General features: G+C 41.6%; 1 protein-coding gene across 5 annotated transcripts in view; it reads left to right on the top strand.

Annotated features, from left to right (window-relative positions):
- Positions 1–16157, top strand: part of whrna (whirlin a) — a 289942-nt gene that overhangs the window by 191892 nt on the left and 81893 nt on the right. For all 5 annotated transcript variants that reach the window (XM_061876910.1, XM_061876907.1, XM_061876909.1 and 2 more), the window contains exon 5: positions 2667–2703. In XM_061876910.1, coding sequence (XP_061732894.1) covers positions 2667–2703 — 37 coding nt within the window. The remainder of the gene's footprint in view (positions 1–2666; positions 2704–16157) is intronic.

Below are 16157 nucleotides of genomic sequence, written 5' to 3'. Positions count from 1 at the left end.
ACAAATGCATGGATAAGAATCTCAGCGTCTTTAGTGGACAGAATGGAGCGAATTTTAGCGATATTACGGAGATGAAAGAAGGCCGTTTTAGTAACGCTTTTAATGTGTGCCTCAAAGGAGAGAGTTGGGTCGAAGATAATACTCAGATTCTTTACCATGTCGCCTTTTTTAATATTTTGGTTGTCAAATGTTAGAGTTGTATTATTAAATAGAGTTCGGTGTCTAGCAGGACCGATAATCAGCATTTCCGTTTTTTTGGCGTTGAGTTGCAAAAAGTTAGCGGACATCCATTGTTTAATTTCATTAAGACACGCCATATTTCCTAGCCCGCTGTCGGCTCGTCGGCTCAGTCTCTCCACAATATTTATAAAGGATTTTTGAATTGTTGCTATTTTTAGAATATTTAAAAAAAAAATCTGAAGTACCCCTTGGCATACCCGCAAGTACCCCCAGGGGTACGCGTACCCCCATTTGAGAACCACTGATATAGAGATCCATCTGGATTCATGAACTTAATTCTAAACATTTATTCACAAAAAAATAAATCTTTAACATCAATATTTATGGAACATGTCCACAAAAAATCTAGCTGTCAACACTGAATATTGCATTGTTGTTGTTTTTTTTCAGTTTATGAACTTACATTCATATTTTGTTGAATATATTTATAAAGGATTTTTGAATCGTTGCTATTTTCAGAATATATTTTTCAAACAATGTCACGTACCCCTTTGCATACCCCCATTTGAGAACCACTGTCATAGAATGAGGGGAAAAAACACTTTCCCATATAACTAAGATCCATTCATCCATTTTCTACCGCGTGTCCCTTTGGGTGATCGTGGGGGGGGGGGGGGGGGGTGCTCTGAAAATAAAATCTCACTGTCAGCTTCTCACCTTTTTTTCATACTCATTTGCATTTTTTTGAAGGATAAGTGAAATGTTAGCTGTTCCGGAATGGGAAATGTTTTTTGTGTGAAGACTCTTCAAAATCATCATCATCAGTAGTTGTGGTGTAACGAGGCAAAACCATTAAAAGACGTATCTTGATTCAGTCATTACCTTGAGAAGCAAGAGTATGCGTCACTGTGCTGTCTGATCACAGCACGTCTTCTTCACACTCAGGAAGAAAACCATTGCTTCCCGTTTCCATATGAGTTGGGAAATTGTGTTAGATGTAAATATAAACGGAATACATAGATTTGCAAATCCTTTTCAACCCATATTCAATTGAATGCACTACAAAGACAAGATATTTGATGTTCAAACTCATAAACTGTATATTTTTTTTGCAAATAATAATTAACGTAGAATTTCATGGCTGCAACATGTGCCAAAGTAGTTGGGAAAGGGCATGTTCACCACTGTGTTACATCACCTTTTCTTTTAACAACACTCAATAAACGTTTGGGAACTGAGGAAACTAATTGTTGAAGCTTTGAAAGTGGAATTCTTTCCCATTGTTGTTTTATGTAGAGCTTCAGTCGTTCAACAGTCCGGGGTCTCAGTTTTTGTATTTTACGCTTCATAATGCGCCACACATTTTCTATGGGAGACGGGTCTGGACTGCAGGCGGGCCAGGAAAGTACCCGCACTCTTTTTTTTTTTTTTACGAAACCACGCTGTTGTAACACGTGCTGAATGGGGCTTGGCATTGTCTTGCTGAAATAAGTAGGGGCGTCCATGAAAAAGACGGCAGCATATGTTGTTCCAAAACCTGTATGTACCTTTCAGCATTAATGCTGCCTTCACAGATGACTAAGTGTGGCATCAAATTGCCCCCAAATTTTTTTTGATCAGTTTGAACATCAAATATTTTGTCTTTGTAGCATATTCAATTTAGTATGGGTCAAAAATGATTTGCAAATCATTGTATTCAGTTTATATTTACATCTAACACAATTTCCCAACTCATATGGAAATGGGGTTTGTATGTTTGACTGCCATCTACTGGTCACACTTGTCATTATACCATGTACCAAATAAAATTGCTTCCAGGTCGGTAAGCAAAACCAGAATTATTCCGTACATTAGGCGCACCGGGTTGTAAGGCGCACTGTCGAGTTTTGAGGGGAAAACAATGATTTTAAGTGCGCCTTATTGTCCGGAAAATACGTTAACCGATTCCTTGTAAAAATCACACTTATACACTTACAAAATGCTTTGACTTTCAGTTTGGTCAGCACTGTGCTTTTATTGTGAAGGCTGAAATTGTCTTGTTTGAGTTTGAGCGCTTACTTGACTGCTGTAATGTGTGAGGTTGATAAAACGGTATGCTCTACATTATTTATATAGTTTAGACAGGCAACACAGAGGCAGCAAGGGGGTTCCGAGGTAATAATCTCCCTGTGTTTGTGTAAACTTAATCTGGGTACTCATGTTTCCCTCTAGCATTCAAAGTTCAGTTAATTGGAAACTCTGAACTGTCTTAAGTGTGAAAGTGAATGTGGTACTTGGTATACTTTGTATTTACCTTAAAATCAGCTGCCATTGGCTTCAGCTCACCCATTTACACTAAACAGGATAAGCGGGAGAAAAAACAATGAAATATTTGAATAAATTGTTAGTAAATAAAGGTCATGCCTTCTCACAATAATCATAAGATCATAGTGACATTATTTGTGTATACCATTTGACTAATTGGTGTCCATCACCTTCTTCTGCAGCTTTGCCATGGACCAAGGAGCCTTGGAAGCTGGAAAGGTAAGATTTCCTAAACAATTTTTAAAAAAAGTCAGTAATATGCACAGTAAGAATACCTTTGCAACGTTTTTGCATTTCAAAATAAGGGCCATTTTCCCAGCAAAGTGCAAAGTGCCGTTTTTGGAAGCTACGCACATAATGCTGCTTATTACTCAGTGATACAAAATGTGGATTGTTACGTTCATGCCTTGATTGTCAAATATGTTGTTGGTAATAAGGACTCATTTTCCAGGCGTTTCAAAAAAATATGCTGAAATATGTATTTCCTTCTGACTTCATGTGTGATTAATGAAGTTAGTCCAAATTCACAAGTTTTGTGGTTTATTATATGCACAGAATAAACCGCATGATGTTTGGTACTTCAGGAAAATGTAAGGTTCAAACACTGATGACATCTATTTACAAGACAAGAAGCAAGGAATCATGCAGAGACAGAGTTCAATTTAACTCATGAGGAGAACGCACGGAGCTGAACACTTAGTCACAGTCTTGTCCTACGCTCTAAGGTTCAGCTCCCGCGTCCCTCTTTTTATTCAGAGTTCCGTAGTCAACATCACAGAGGCCGCCTCAAAAAAGAGTGGTCACATATATTATGCAAAGCAGGTCCAGGAAGCACAGTATGTGACGGATTGGGCCGGAGGCCTTGTGATTTCGTCTTGTCCCCGCTTGGTATGCGTGTTGTCATCTTATCTTCGTTGAGGTCCTTGAAGTCTCTGCTTCGTCTGCGTGCTGTCATCTTATCTTCGTTGAGGTCCTTGGCTGTTAGCGGGCTAAAACAAAGATAACATCTGTGGCTGAGGCCACCCCTCAGACAAAAAGTTTTGTCCCTGCATATATTAGAAAAAGTCTAACTTGAGCACAATATATAATAACTAAAGCAACAAACTTTAAGCATACTAAAGTTAGTGTGATAATATAAACATAATTATTCTAACAGAAAATGAGTACGTTATAATAATTATATCCTGTAATTTGATTTTGATATAATTAATTTCATACGCTGATGGATTTAAAATGATCAACAATGGGAACATTTTAAAACTCTGCCAAACTCAATTTGACAAATTTGACATTCGACATTATATATTTATTCAGAAAGTGTACGCTCGAATTCTATTAAATGTAACGTGTAAGTGTAAAAACTATTACGATCTGTAAATTTTCATAAATGTGCGTGCTCTTATTTTTAACAAAAATACAACCTGAATTGGTCTTTATTTTAAAGTTATCATTCAATGATTTTACCATTCCTACTTGGAAGTAGGTTTTCCTCATTTTTTCCTAACTTTACCGAGTTTACAAAGTTGTCAAAAATGGTACCCACATTCTTTAATTTCTCTGTATGTGGCCCTAAATCAGGGGTGTCAAACTAATTTTAGCTCAGGGGCTGTAAAACTAAATAACACAAAATCACTCTGCCGAGGAGGAGGAAAAGAAAACTCCAAATATCAACGAAAGGATTCAGGATCAAGGTATTCAAACACCTGCGATGAGGTAGCAACTTGTCCAGGGTGTACACCGCCTTCCGCCCGATTGTAGCTGAGATAGGCACCAGCGTCCCCCGCGACCCCATAGGGAATACGCGGTAGGAAATGGATGGATGGATGGTATTCAAACATGAGACGAGGCAAGGCATGGACAAGACGCTGGAGACGCAGGAATAAACGAGTCAATCTGGCACAGAACAAAGGGAGGCGTGGGCTTATAGGACACATGAGGGTAATGGGGAACAGGTGGAAACAGAAGGGCAGGTGATCTTAAACGATAGGAGTTACTTTTCAAAGTAAAACATGCAATTCACAAAACAGAAAAAACCAGGACAAGACATTCCTCACCACAGTGTGAAAACAGGAGTCTGCTACGTCCATTAGATTAGTTTAGTTTAGATAGTACTTTATTTATTCCTTCAGGAGAGTTCCTTCAGGAAAATTAACATTTTCAGCACAATCCCATTCAAGATCAGACAAACATTACAGGGAGACAGAACAGGATCGCTGACGGGTCTGCCGGCTTCCAGCGCCCCTTACAAAAAAAGGTAAGATACAGGTAAACAAGTGGGGGGGAATGGGAGAAAAAAATAGAAGATTAAAGTAAAATAAAAATCAGTCTAAGCCTGGGCCCTGGAGAGGGGGTCCAGACTGAGGCCAAGGGAAAAGAACAACAACAACAACAACTCATAGCCATAGTACACATCGGGAAACATCAAACATCAAAGAACACAAAGGACATGAAAGACATTAAAGCAGCGGATACAACCAGCCACTTCTACATACGTCTATGAATAAAAAGTCAAAGAAACATATACACCATTGTCTGATCTGTACTAGTTTTCTGGATTATGTTAACTTTTGGACCGTATTTTCCTTCGACTTTTCGGTATGAATGTGTCCTTTTCAACCACGGAAACGTTCGAGTTAGGAGAGTCCAGTTTCTGCCATTATTTAAAATGTTTGAGGTGAGAAAGCTGTACTATCATAACGCAAATGTTTGTTTTCATCTGCAAAACGTACTTTAAACACAAGTGAGTTAATTCTTTGACTTTTAAAGTGAAATAGGTTTAGGACTGTGCTAGAATGAAGTCCTAAAGGGCAGGACAGGGAGTGAAACAGCTGCAGGGAGAGCTACTGTAGAATCCATAATTCACTTCACATTACAGTGGTTTTTTTTAATGTACATTATTGATCAAACAGATGGGGGGAAGGTACAAGAGTGAGGCACTAAGCAAGGAAAAGGGGTCCATCTAGGGCCCTAAAGGGGGTACATAAACATCTGTTGATGCAGCAGAGCCATAGCTTTAATTAAACTGAAAAGCGGCACTGGTAACAAAGGACCAATCAGATGGATTTACGAAAATTTGAATGTTGCATACTTTCTTTCTCTTTGTGTCATTGTTTTTTTTTTCAAGGTTAGATTTTGCTGTGACTTACATCTACTCTACTCCTGGAGTCTGCATGCAATCAAATATGACAAGAGATGGAAAGTATTATCAGTTTGCATCAAACCATGGATATGCCTTGGGGGATACCAACGCATCGGTAGAGCAGGTTTAAATCGTGTTTTAGGCTTCGTAATGCGCCACACATTTTCAATTGGAGACTACAAGAAGGCCAGTGTGGTACCCACAATTTTTTTACTACGAAGCCACGCTGTTGTAACACGTGCAGAATGTGGCTTGGCATTGTCTTGTTGAAATAAGCAGGGGCGTCCATGATAACGTTTCTTGGATGGCAACATATGTTGCTCCAAAGCCTGTATGTATCTTTCAGTATTAATGGTGCCTTCACAAATGTGTAAGTTACCCATGCCTTGGCCACTAATACACCCCCATACCATCACAGATGTTGGCTTTTGAACTTTGCGCCTATAACAGTCCGGATGGTTCTTTTCCTCTTTGGTCCGGAGGACACGACGTCCGCAGTTTCCAAAAACAATTTGAAATGTGGATTCGTCAGACCACAAAACACTTTCCCACTTCGCATCAGTACTTCTAAGATGAGCTCGGGCCCAGCGAAGCCGGTGGCTTTTCTGGGTGTTGTTGATAAATGGCTTTCGCTTTGCATAGTAGTTTTAACTTGCACTTACAGATGTAGCAACAAACTGTAGTTACTGACAGTGGTTTTCTGAAGTGTCTCTGAGCCCATGTGGGGATGTCCTTTACACGCTGATGTCGGTTTTTGATGCAGTATCGCCTGGGGGATCAAAGGTTACAGGCTTTCAATGTTACGTGCAGTGATTTCTCCAGATTCTCTGAACATTTTCATGTCATTTAAAGACATTAAGTAGAGAAATCCCTAAATTCCTTTCAATAGCTAGTTGAGAAATGTTGTTCTTAAACTGTTCAACAATTTGCTCTCGCATTTGTTCACAAAGTGGGGAACCTCGCACCAAGCTTGTTTGTGAGGGACTAAACATTTCATGGAAGCTGCTTTTACACCCAATCATGGCACCCACCTGTTCCCAATTAGCTCTGTTCACCTGTGGGGTGTTCCAAATAAGTGTTTGATGAGCATTCCTCAACTTTCTCAGTCTTTTTTGCCACTTTCGCTTTGCATAGTAGAGTTTTAACTTGCACTTACAGATGTAGCGACAAACTAGTTACTGACAGTGGTTTTCTGAAGTGTTCCTGAGCCAAAGTGGTGATGTCCTTTACACACTGATGTCGGTTTTTGATGCCGTATTGCCTGGGGGATCAAAGGTTAGAGGCTTTCAATGTTACGTGCAGTGATTTCTCCAGATTCTCTGAACATTTTCATGTCATTTAAAGACATTAAGTAGTGAAATCCCTAAATTCCTTTCAATAGCTAGTTGAGAAATGTTGTTCTTAAACTGTTCAACAATTTGCTCTCGCATTTGTTCACAAAGTGGTGACCCTCGCACCAAGCTTGTTTGTGAGTGACTGAATGGAAGCTGCTTTTACACCCAATCATGGCACCCACCTGTTCCCAGTTAGCTCTGTTCACCTGTGGGGTGTTCCAAATAAGTGTTTGATGAGCATTCCTCAACTTTCTCAGTCTTTTTTGCCACTTGCGCCAGTTTTTTTAAACATGTTGCAGGCATCATCATCATTTTTTTTATTCCTTTCATGAAAATACATATTTACAAGTGACACTTTCATTGTTTTTTTTTGTTTCTTCTACATTTCCATGATCAGAAAGGAGCAGATGGAAGAATAATATTCTTATATTTATCTGCCCCCTTTTTTAACACACAGTATTTTAGATGACTTTATAACTGTTCCCTCCACCAACACCCAAACTCCAAAATACTTTTCCATTTTCCTTTAAGCATTTTCACAATGACACGTCCAATCTAAATCAGAATTCAGTTTGATATAATTCCAGTTTTTCCCCATTTTTCCATCAAATTCCAAATGAGCTAATATTTGCAAAAAAAATAACAAAGTTTCTCAGTTTGAACGTTAAAATATCTTGTCTTTGCAGTGCATCCAGTTGAATATAGGTTGAAAAGGATTTGCAAATCATTGTATTCTGTTTTTATTTACCATTTACACAACGTGCCAGCTTTACTAGTTTTGGGGTTTGTAGAAAAAAGATGTGTGGATATGTAATACCTATAATACGTAAATAAAACATAATTCAACACTTCATTTAGGCCAAAAATATATAGACTATGCTTTAGAAAAAACTAGATGTGCGAGTTAAAATTTAGATCAGAAACAATAATAATGCAAAGAATCGTTACCTGGTCCTTTGGCTTCAGACCTAGGGATTAGAAATGAGCGGTGACTGCTTTGGCACCAAAGACAATTATGTCAGTTTTGTCCTTATTTAGTTGGAGGAAATTCTGACACATCCAGTCTGAAGAGAAATTAAAACACGGTCAAAGTCTTCAAGCTCAGGCGGAGCCGTGGCAAAGGGCATGAAAATGGTTGACAGGCTCAAAGAAGGAGAGCAGAGACATGGAGAACGAGCGATATCACCATGGTCATCATTTCAGACATACCTAACAAGGTATCCTTAGCATTGATTGATTGATTGATTGATATTCTCGTGTAGGATGACTTCCTTATTCTTCTTTCTTTTTCTCTCAGCTGGTTCTATAATTTCCAACATATGGCAGCGATCAAAAAGCATACCCTTTGTAATGCCCTAAAAATTGACCAACATCTGCGGCTAGATCATGCCGTGACCGCCCTTGACCTTTTACTTGTTAATGGACTAGGGATGTAACAATAAACGGTATAATGATCATTTACGATAAAATTCCCGACAGGAAGCAATATGTCTAATTTTTTAATTACCGAAACCTCGTCATTTATTAATGCATTTTAGGCACCATGAAGTCTGGTAGCGATGTTTGGTTTGATAATCATGGCGGACAAGCTACACGGACTTTGCTCTGGAGATTTCCCCTCGGGATAAACGGAGCCAAGCCCGTGGTTTAAAGGGGAACATTATCACCAGACCTATGTAAGCGTCAATATATACCTTCATGTTGCAGAAAAAAGACCATATGTTTTTTTAACCGATTTCCGAACTCTAAAAGGGTGAATTTGGCGATTTAAACGCCTTTCAATTGTTCGCTGTCGGAACAATGACCTTTCACCCGTGACGTCAAAACAGGAAGCAATCCGCCATTTTCTCAAACACATTACACACACCAAGTCAAATCGGCTCTTATTTTCCGTTTTTTCGACTGTTTTCCGTACCTTGGAGACATTATGCCTCGTCGGTGTGTTGTCGGAGGGTGTAACAACACGAACAGGGACGGATTCAAGTTGACTTACGTGGAGTGTGCTAATCAGACATATCAATGGTCACGGCATGCTAATCGATGCTAACATACTATTTAGGCTAGCTGTATGTACATATTGCATCATTATGCCTCATTTGCAGCTATATTTGCATCCAGCCTTTCCCTCCACCCACATTTAATGCCAAACAAACACATACCAATCGACGGATTCAAGTTGCACCAGTTGTCAAAAGATGCTAAAGTCCCTCGTTTGTTCTGTTCTGTCGTACGCGATGCTACGACACAGGTTGTGTGGATATCCTGCGACACTCAAAACAGATGCATTTCTAATGATAAAGTCAACGAAATCACACAGGTGCGTTTTGTTGATGTTATTGACTTATGTGCTAATCAGACATATTTGCGCACGGCATGACTGCAAGCTAATCAATGCTAACATGCTATTTAGGCTCGCTGTATGTACATATTGCATCATTATGCCTCATTTGTAGCTATATTTGCATCCAGCCTTTCCCTCCACCCACATTTAATGCCAAACAAATACATACCAATCTGCGGATTCAAGTTGCACCAGTTGTCAAAAAATACAATCGTTGGTTAGAAGGGAATGGCCGAATTCGTCCTGGTTGCCGTTGTCTGTCGTGATATGGCTCAATAGCTTCAGTTGCTTCTTCAATTTCGTTTTCGCTATCTTTCTCCACACTCCAGCGTAATCTGTTGAATCGCTTAAACCGCTGAAATCCGAGTCTGAATCCAAGCTGTCGATACATCTTTTTGTTCTATCCGCCATGTTTGTTTGAATTGGCGTCAAGGGCACTTTAAAGCAGTTTTTCGGGATATTGCGTAATGGGTAAAATTTTGAAAAAAAACTTAGAAAAATAAAATAAGCCACCGGGAACTGATTTTTATTGGTTTTAACCCTTCTGAAATAGTGATAATGTTCCCCTTTAACGTCATTTTACCCTTGCTCACCGGCGTCCGTTTGAGAGCGCACTGCTGTGTTTAGATGGAGACAGGTGTGGACAATATTGGAGACACTTGTCTTGTCCCCACACTAAAAGTATACAGCGAAGGAGAAAACTACTTGATGTTGCTTTTATTTTGTCATGTCTATGATCATGTTTTGTTCAATTAATGTTCTGTTTGGTTTTTGGACACTCAGTTCCTACTTGTTCACTCTCTTGTTTTGTCACCATAGCAACCATTAGTTTCACCTGTTTCACATTTTGAGTCACGCCCCCGTTTTCACTAATCATGTCATTCTTATTTAAACCGATAGTTGCCAGGAAGTCAGCCTGGCGACATTACCTCTGTTCACTTCACGGCATGCTTCTTCTGATACTCATGCCCGTTCATAGTTATGCTTCTTGCCATGCCACGTAAGTTTAGTTTTTTCATTTCACAGTTAACGAGTTTTGCTTCATGTTCATAGTTTCTGCCTTTGTGCAAGTTTTTTGGTTTCATTAGCCAAGTTTTTGTACTTCCGCCTTGTGCGCGCCTTTTTTTCCTTTTTTATAGTAATAAATAAATATGTCCTTACCTTCACGCCTTGCCCGCTCCAACTTTCCTTTGCATTCAGGGAAAACAAACCCCAAAGTCTGTATCAGTGTTCAAATAACATCAGTACCAGCTAAAATGTTTTGTCATCTCATCGAATCAAACGCAGGCTGTGAAGATTATGTATTCGATGTGAGAGGTGTCACTGCTCTTTATTTTTGTTGGTTAAACTGTTGTACCGAACCAAGAGAAGAACAAAGGTTGTTTATTAGACTTCATCTTCATTAGCCAAACTTCTTTGTTTTAATGTATATAAAAAAAGTAAAGTTTTTTTTTACATTACTTGTGTTTTTTTCATGTCACAAAGGTGTAACTTCAAAAAACATTCAAAGCATTTAGTTTTATTGTGTATAGTTAAAGGCCTACTGAAATGAGATTTTCTTATTCAAACGGGGATAGCAGGTCTATTTTATGGGTCATACTTGATCATTTTGCGATATTGTCATATTTTTGCTGAAAGGATTTAGTAGAGAACATCGACGATAAAGTTCGCAACTTTTGGTCGCTAACAAAAAAGCCTTGCCTGTACCGGAAGTAGCAGACAATGTGCGCGTGACGTCACCGGTTGTAGAGCTCATCACATCCTCACATTGTTTACAAGCAGCGAGAGCGATTCTGACCGAGAAAGCGACGATTTCCCCATTATTTTGATCGAGGATGAAAGATTCGGGGATGAGGAAAGTTAGAATGAAGGACTAAAGAAAGAAAAAAAAAGGCGAGGGCAGTGGGAGCGATTCAGATGTTATTGGACACATTTACTAGGATAATTCTGGAAAATCCCTTATCTGCTTATTGTGTTACTAGTGTTTTAGTGAGATTATATGGTACCTGAAAGTAGGAGGGGTGTGGTGACCGCCAGTGTCTCTGAAGGAAGCCACGTTTCTCGACGAGGCGAAGCGAAGGCAGCCGTTGGGGCCAGGCTGAGCTTTGTTTCCCCCTCCTACACGGTGGAAAGCATCCCACGTTCGGGGGAGGCCGGTCGGAGGAGGCAAGAGTGTCCACAGCTGCCTGTTTGACAGGTGCACGAGGAACGACGCAAGATATCCGCTCATGTCTACAGTAAGAGCCGACTTATTACCTCAATTTTCTCACTCGAAACCTGCCGTTTGACATGTGGTAGGGAACCATGTTTGCTTGACCGCTGTGTTCCATAGTAAAGCTTCACCTTCGGGAATGTAAACAAGGAAACACCGGCTGTGTTAGTGTTGCTAAAGGCAGCCGCAATCCACCGCTTCCCACCTACATCTTTCTTCTTAAACGTCTCCATTAATAATTGAACAAATTGCAAAAGATTCAGCAACACAGATGTCCAGAATACTGTGTAATTATGCGATTAAAGCAGACTACTTATAGCTGGGATCGGGCTGGACAAAAATGGCCGCTACAATCCGCAACGTTTTCAACAGGATACTTTGCGCAAAATTTAAAATTGCAATTTAGTAAACTAAACCGGCCGTATTGGCATGTGTTGCAATTTTAAGATTTCATCATTGATATATAAACTATCAGACTGCGTGGTCTGTAGTGGTGGGTTTCAGTAGGCCTTTAATTCCTATATGACATATTTGCGTACATGATTGAGTTTAAATTTAAAAAAAGACCCCAATATTTTGAGATAAATGCCATTTTATTGTCTGAAGTGTTACGACCTCTTACTTCAGTGTTTTTTCTGTGTTTTTGGTTCACTTCCTGTTTTGCGCTCTTATTTTGTTTCCAAGTAGCTCGGCACCCGTTGCTTCCGCTGTCTTTTACACCTGGGGGTGATTAGTGATAACGTGTTTCACCTGCTGCTGATCATCACATAGGCACCATCTAGTCAAGTCTCATTTGTAGGTCAGGATGGGATCATGGTTTGAGTTTGTTGGAGATCGATAGGAACGCAATGTGGGAAATTTAGTTTGTTGCTTTGAATTTTTTTTGTTTAGCTTTACCTCAAGCATACTTTTTCAAGCATGGCTTTTACTGTGTCATTTTTGGTGCATTTTCCCTGCTGCACTCTTGAGTTTTTTTTACTTTTGGACATTGAATAATCTAGATCTAATTCTACCTTCACACTGCGTGCTGTCTCCTGTATTTTGGGGTCACAAGGAGCGAACCTAACAGAATGAGCCCACCAACAAATTGAGGTATGATTAATGCTCACTTGGCTTGAGTGTACTAAAGGCTTGGGCTATCACTCAGCACAGCCTTGGCTCAGAACCATCGCATTTCCATTACGGCTCACCAGAGGCAAGCAGGCTTCAAGCGGCGGACGTGTTTTAAACCGGACGTGACGCACTCAGTTTCGACAATATTTCTATGGCTGTAACAGCCAAACGGCCGAAGTTGGTCAGGGCTCAAGTTCATCCCGCCTCGGCCACTCCACACTCCCTGCTTTGCCTGTTCCTGTTACATACCCTGGTTCTCCAAGGCCCGGCTTCCTCCCACTCTGGATCCCCAGCTTTTTAAGACGTACCCACCCTTGGTTTCTTCCCCTGCTAAGGTCGTGAGTCAACAATTCTTCCCTCCAGCTTGGAATAGCGCTTGGATTTTGCTCCTTGAGGGGGGAGCTAGGACTGGAAGCTGTGTGACTGAAGATGCACAGCTCTATGTCCTGCGAAGTCACCGCCAACAGCTCTGTGTCCGGCGATGCCGCTGCCGCCGCCAGCTCTCATCCGGAAAGGGCGCCGCCACCTCTGCGTCCGGCGAGACCGCAGACGCCACCTCTGTATCCTTCAAGTACACCTCTGCCAGGTCTGCATCCAGGAAGGCCGCCAGCTCTATGTCTAGCGAGTCCACTGGTATCTTCAATGCCGCTTCCTGTGGGTCTGGCATTGCCGCCTCCTGTGCAGATTCCTGTGGGACTGCCACCTCCAGTGCCGCTTCCTGTGGGTCTTCTGCCGCTTCCAGCCTCTTCTTCAGTAGGTCTGATGCCACTAGCTCCTCCGGTGGGTCCGATGCTGTCAGTTTCACTTCCAGCCCAGGAGCCTGCTGTACCTCCAGCCCAGAAGCCTGATCAACCTCCAGGTCGTCTGCCACATAAGCACCCATCTAGCACTGACCCACCACAGAAGTGCCTGCTTGGTACCCACACTCATCCTCCTTGCCAGTCGTGTATGTGGCCAGTTCATGGACGCCTGCCACGGCAGCAGCAATTAGGACCTGACCGTGGATTTTCACTGATGCTCTAGTTCGCCTCTTCTTCGCCAGCTGCAGCGGCACTATACTCGCCGTTGCCACCTGACCTGTTCCTGATGGCTTTGGGGACGTTTGGTCCGGAAATCAAGTCCTCCTTCCATCCTCCCGTAATTTTGGACTTGTTCTTTTTAGGGCTTCTGGGATGTCTAAAATCCATCCTATAAGGGGGATACTGTTACGACCTGTTACGCTAAGTCATTCTTTGTTTAGTTTTTGGATGTTTATGGAGATTGTTTGGACTTACAAACATGTTGTGACAAATTTAGATTGTTGCTTTGTATTTTTGTGTTTAGCTTTCCCTAAAGTGTACTTTTTCATGCACAGCTTTCACTGTCCTTTTTGGTGCACTTTATTTGAATTTTTTGTACTTTTGATAATTGAATAATCTAAATCTACCGCCACGACAAGGAGTTAAACTAACAATGCCATTCAGGAATTTGTTTTTAGGTTTTATTTGAATACACATCATTTATTTGTTCAAAAATTGTTAACAGTTTCATCTAAAGGACTGTCTGGTGTATTTTGAGGTAATATTCACCAGTAAGCACACAAGTCGGAGTCTCCTCACTCATCTCTGCAATAATGTAAGCAGCTATAGTTAAGTTAAAGTTAAAGTACCAATGATTGTCATGCACACACTAGGTGTGGGGAAATGTGTCCTCTGCATTTGACCCATCCCCTTGTTCACCCCCTGGGAGGTGAGGGCAGCAGTGAGCAGCAGCAGTGGCCGTGGCCGGGAATAATTTTTGGTGATTTAAGCCCCAATTCCAACCCTTGATGCTGAGTGTCAAGCAGGGAGGTGAGGAGTCCTGTCTTTATAGTCTTTGGTTTGACTCGGCCGGGGTTGGAACTCACGACCTACCGATATCAGGGCGGACACTCTAACCACTAGGCCAATAGTTTCTAGTGTCTAGTTTTTAACTAGCGATCAACGCCCTAGCTCGAAATTAACATGCTACAACGGCTTTTCCAGGAAATGATCTGTATCACTGAAAGGGGAGTTTATTAAGTGCAGGACTCTGCCAGCGAGGTCTTTCAGCGCTCCATTGGACAGATCTTCGCCGGCTTTCCATGTGCGATCATCGTGGATGGCATTCTCATTGCAAGCGAAGACATTTACTAGCTTAACACTAACCTGAGAAACACACTCAACAGAGCCAGGGAGGTGAAGCCAAGAGTCAATCCCCTCAAAAGTTAGTTCAGGCTAAACTAAGTCAGTTATGGTGGTCATATTTTCACAGCTCAGGTTTTAAAGGCAGACCCTTCAAAAACCCAGGAATAAGCAAGATATTGGTGCCTACCGAGATTCCAGCCCTGCAGAGATTTCTTGGCATGGTTACTAAATATATTTATACCCAGATCAAGCAGAATCATTGCACCGCTATGACAGCTAACACAGAAAGATGGGTGGTTGTGACATGAACAACAGCAGTGTGCTTTTGACACTTTGAAGGGGTACATGTCATTCTATGATGTTCACAAACCCGTCACGCTGTCTTGCGATGCTTCCCGATATGGACTCGGTGCATCCTGCCTGCAGGGAGGCCGACCTGTATCCTCTGCCTCACCTACCCTAACGGACACAGATACTTAATATGCCCAGATAGAAAAGAAACTGCTTGCTGTGATATTTGTGTGTTTGAAGCTTCATGATTACGTTACGCCTCTGGCAAAGCAATCACCATAGAGACCGACCACCCACCTTTTGTGAAAATGATCAAAAAGCCAATTCACACAGCTCCAGCGAGACTACAGTGGATGATGTTGAGGCTTCTGGTATACAAAAACGGAAAACAAATGCACTTGACCGACACTCTGCCGAGGGCTCCCAGGATCACCACAGATCAACTGGTGAACGAGATTGATGATTTCAATACGATGTCAGTTTGTTGTCCTTGGCTCGCTCGCAGGGACTCAGAGATCACACTGCCACCGACCAGGTCCTCCGGATGCTCAGCAACCCGATCAGGCATGTCTGGCCAAACAGGCCGCACAGCATCCCACTCGCATTGCTTCCATACTTCCCTTTCAGAGATGAACTGACTATAGAGGATGGGAAATATAATGTCAGTTTGTTACGTTTCCTCGGCTCGCGTGCAGGGACTCAGAGATCAAACTGCCACCAACCAGGCTCTCCAGATGCTCAGCAACTCGATCAGGCATGTCTGGCCAAACAGGCCGCACAGCCTCCCACTCGCGTTGCTTCCATAGTTCCCTTTCAGAGATGAACTGACTATGGAGGATGGGATCATCATGAAAGGTCAGAAAACTGCCATACCTGCATCTTTACAAAGCAGATATACAGTACAAGCATACTTCACAGAGGGAGCAGAAGCCACAAACCAGAGAGCGAGGGACTTCGTATTCTGGCCAACAATGACAAAAGACATTGAAATGGAGGTGCAGACGGAGCACATCAACAAAGGGAGCAATTTTATTTGCACCCTGTTCTGGAGCTGCCTCGGTCATCTTCAGCTGTTGACATCTTCGACTTGTGAAACAGG

This window comes from Nerophis ophidion, linkage group LG17, assembly GCF_033978795.1.
Source record: "Nerophis ophidion isolate RoL-2023_Sa linkage group LG17, RoL_Noph_v1.0, whole genome shotgun sequence".
In the NCBI taxonomy this organism is placed as follows: Eukaryota; Metazoa; Chordata; class Actinopteri; order Syngnathiformes; family Syngnathidae; genus Nerophis; species Nerophis ophidion.
Note: the sequence above shows the minus strand (reverse complement) of the source record. Positions and strands in the feature narration are given on the sequence as shown.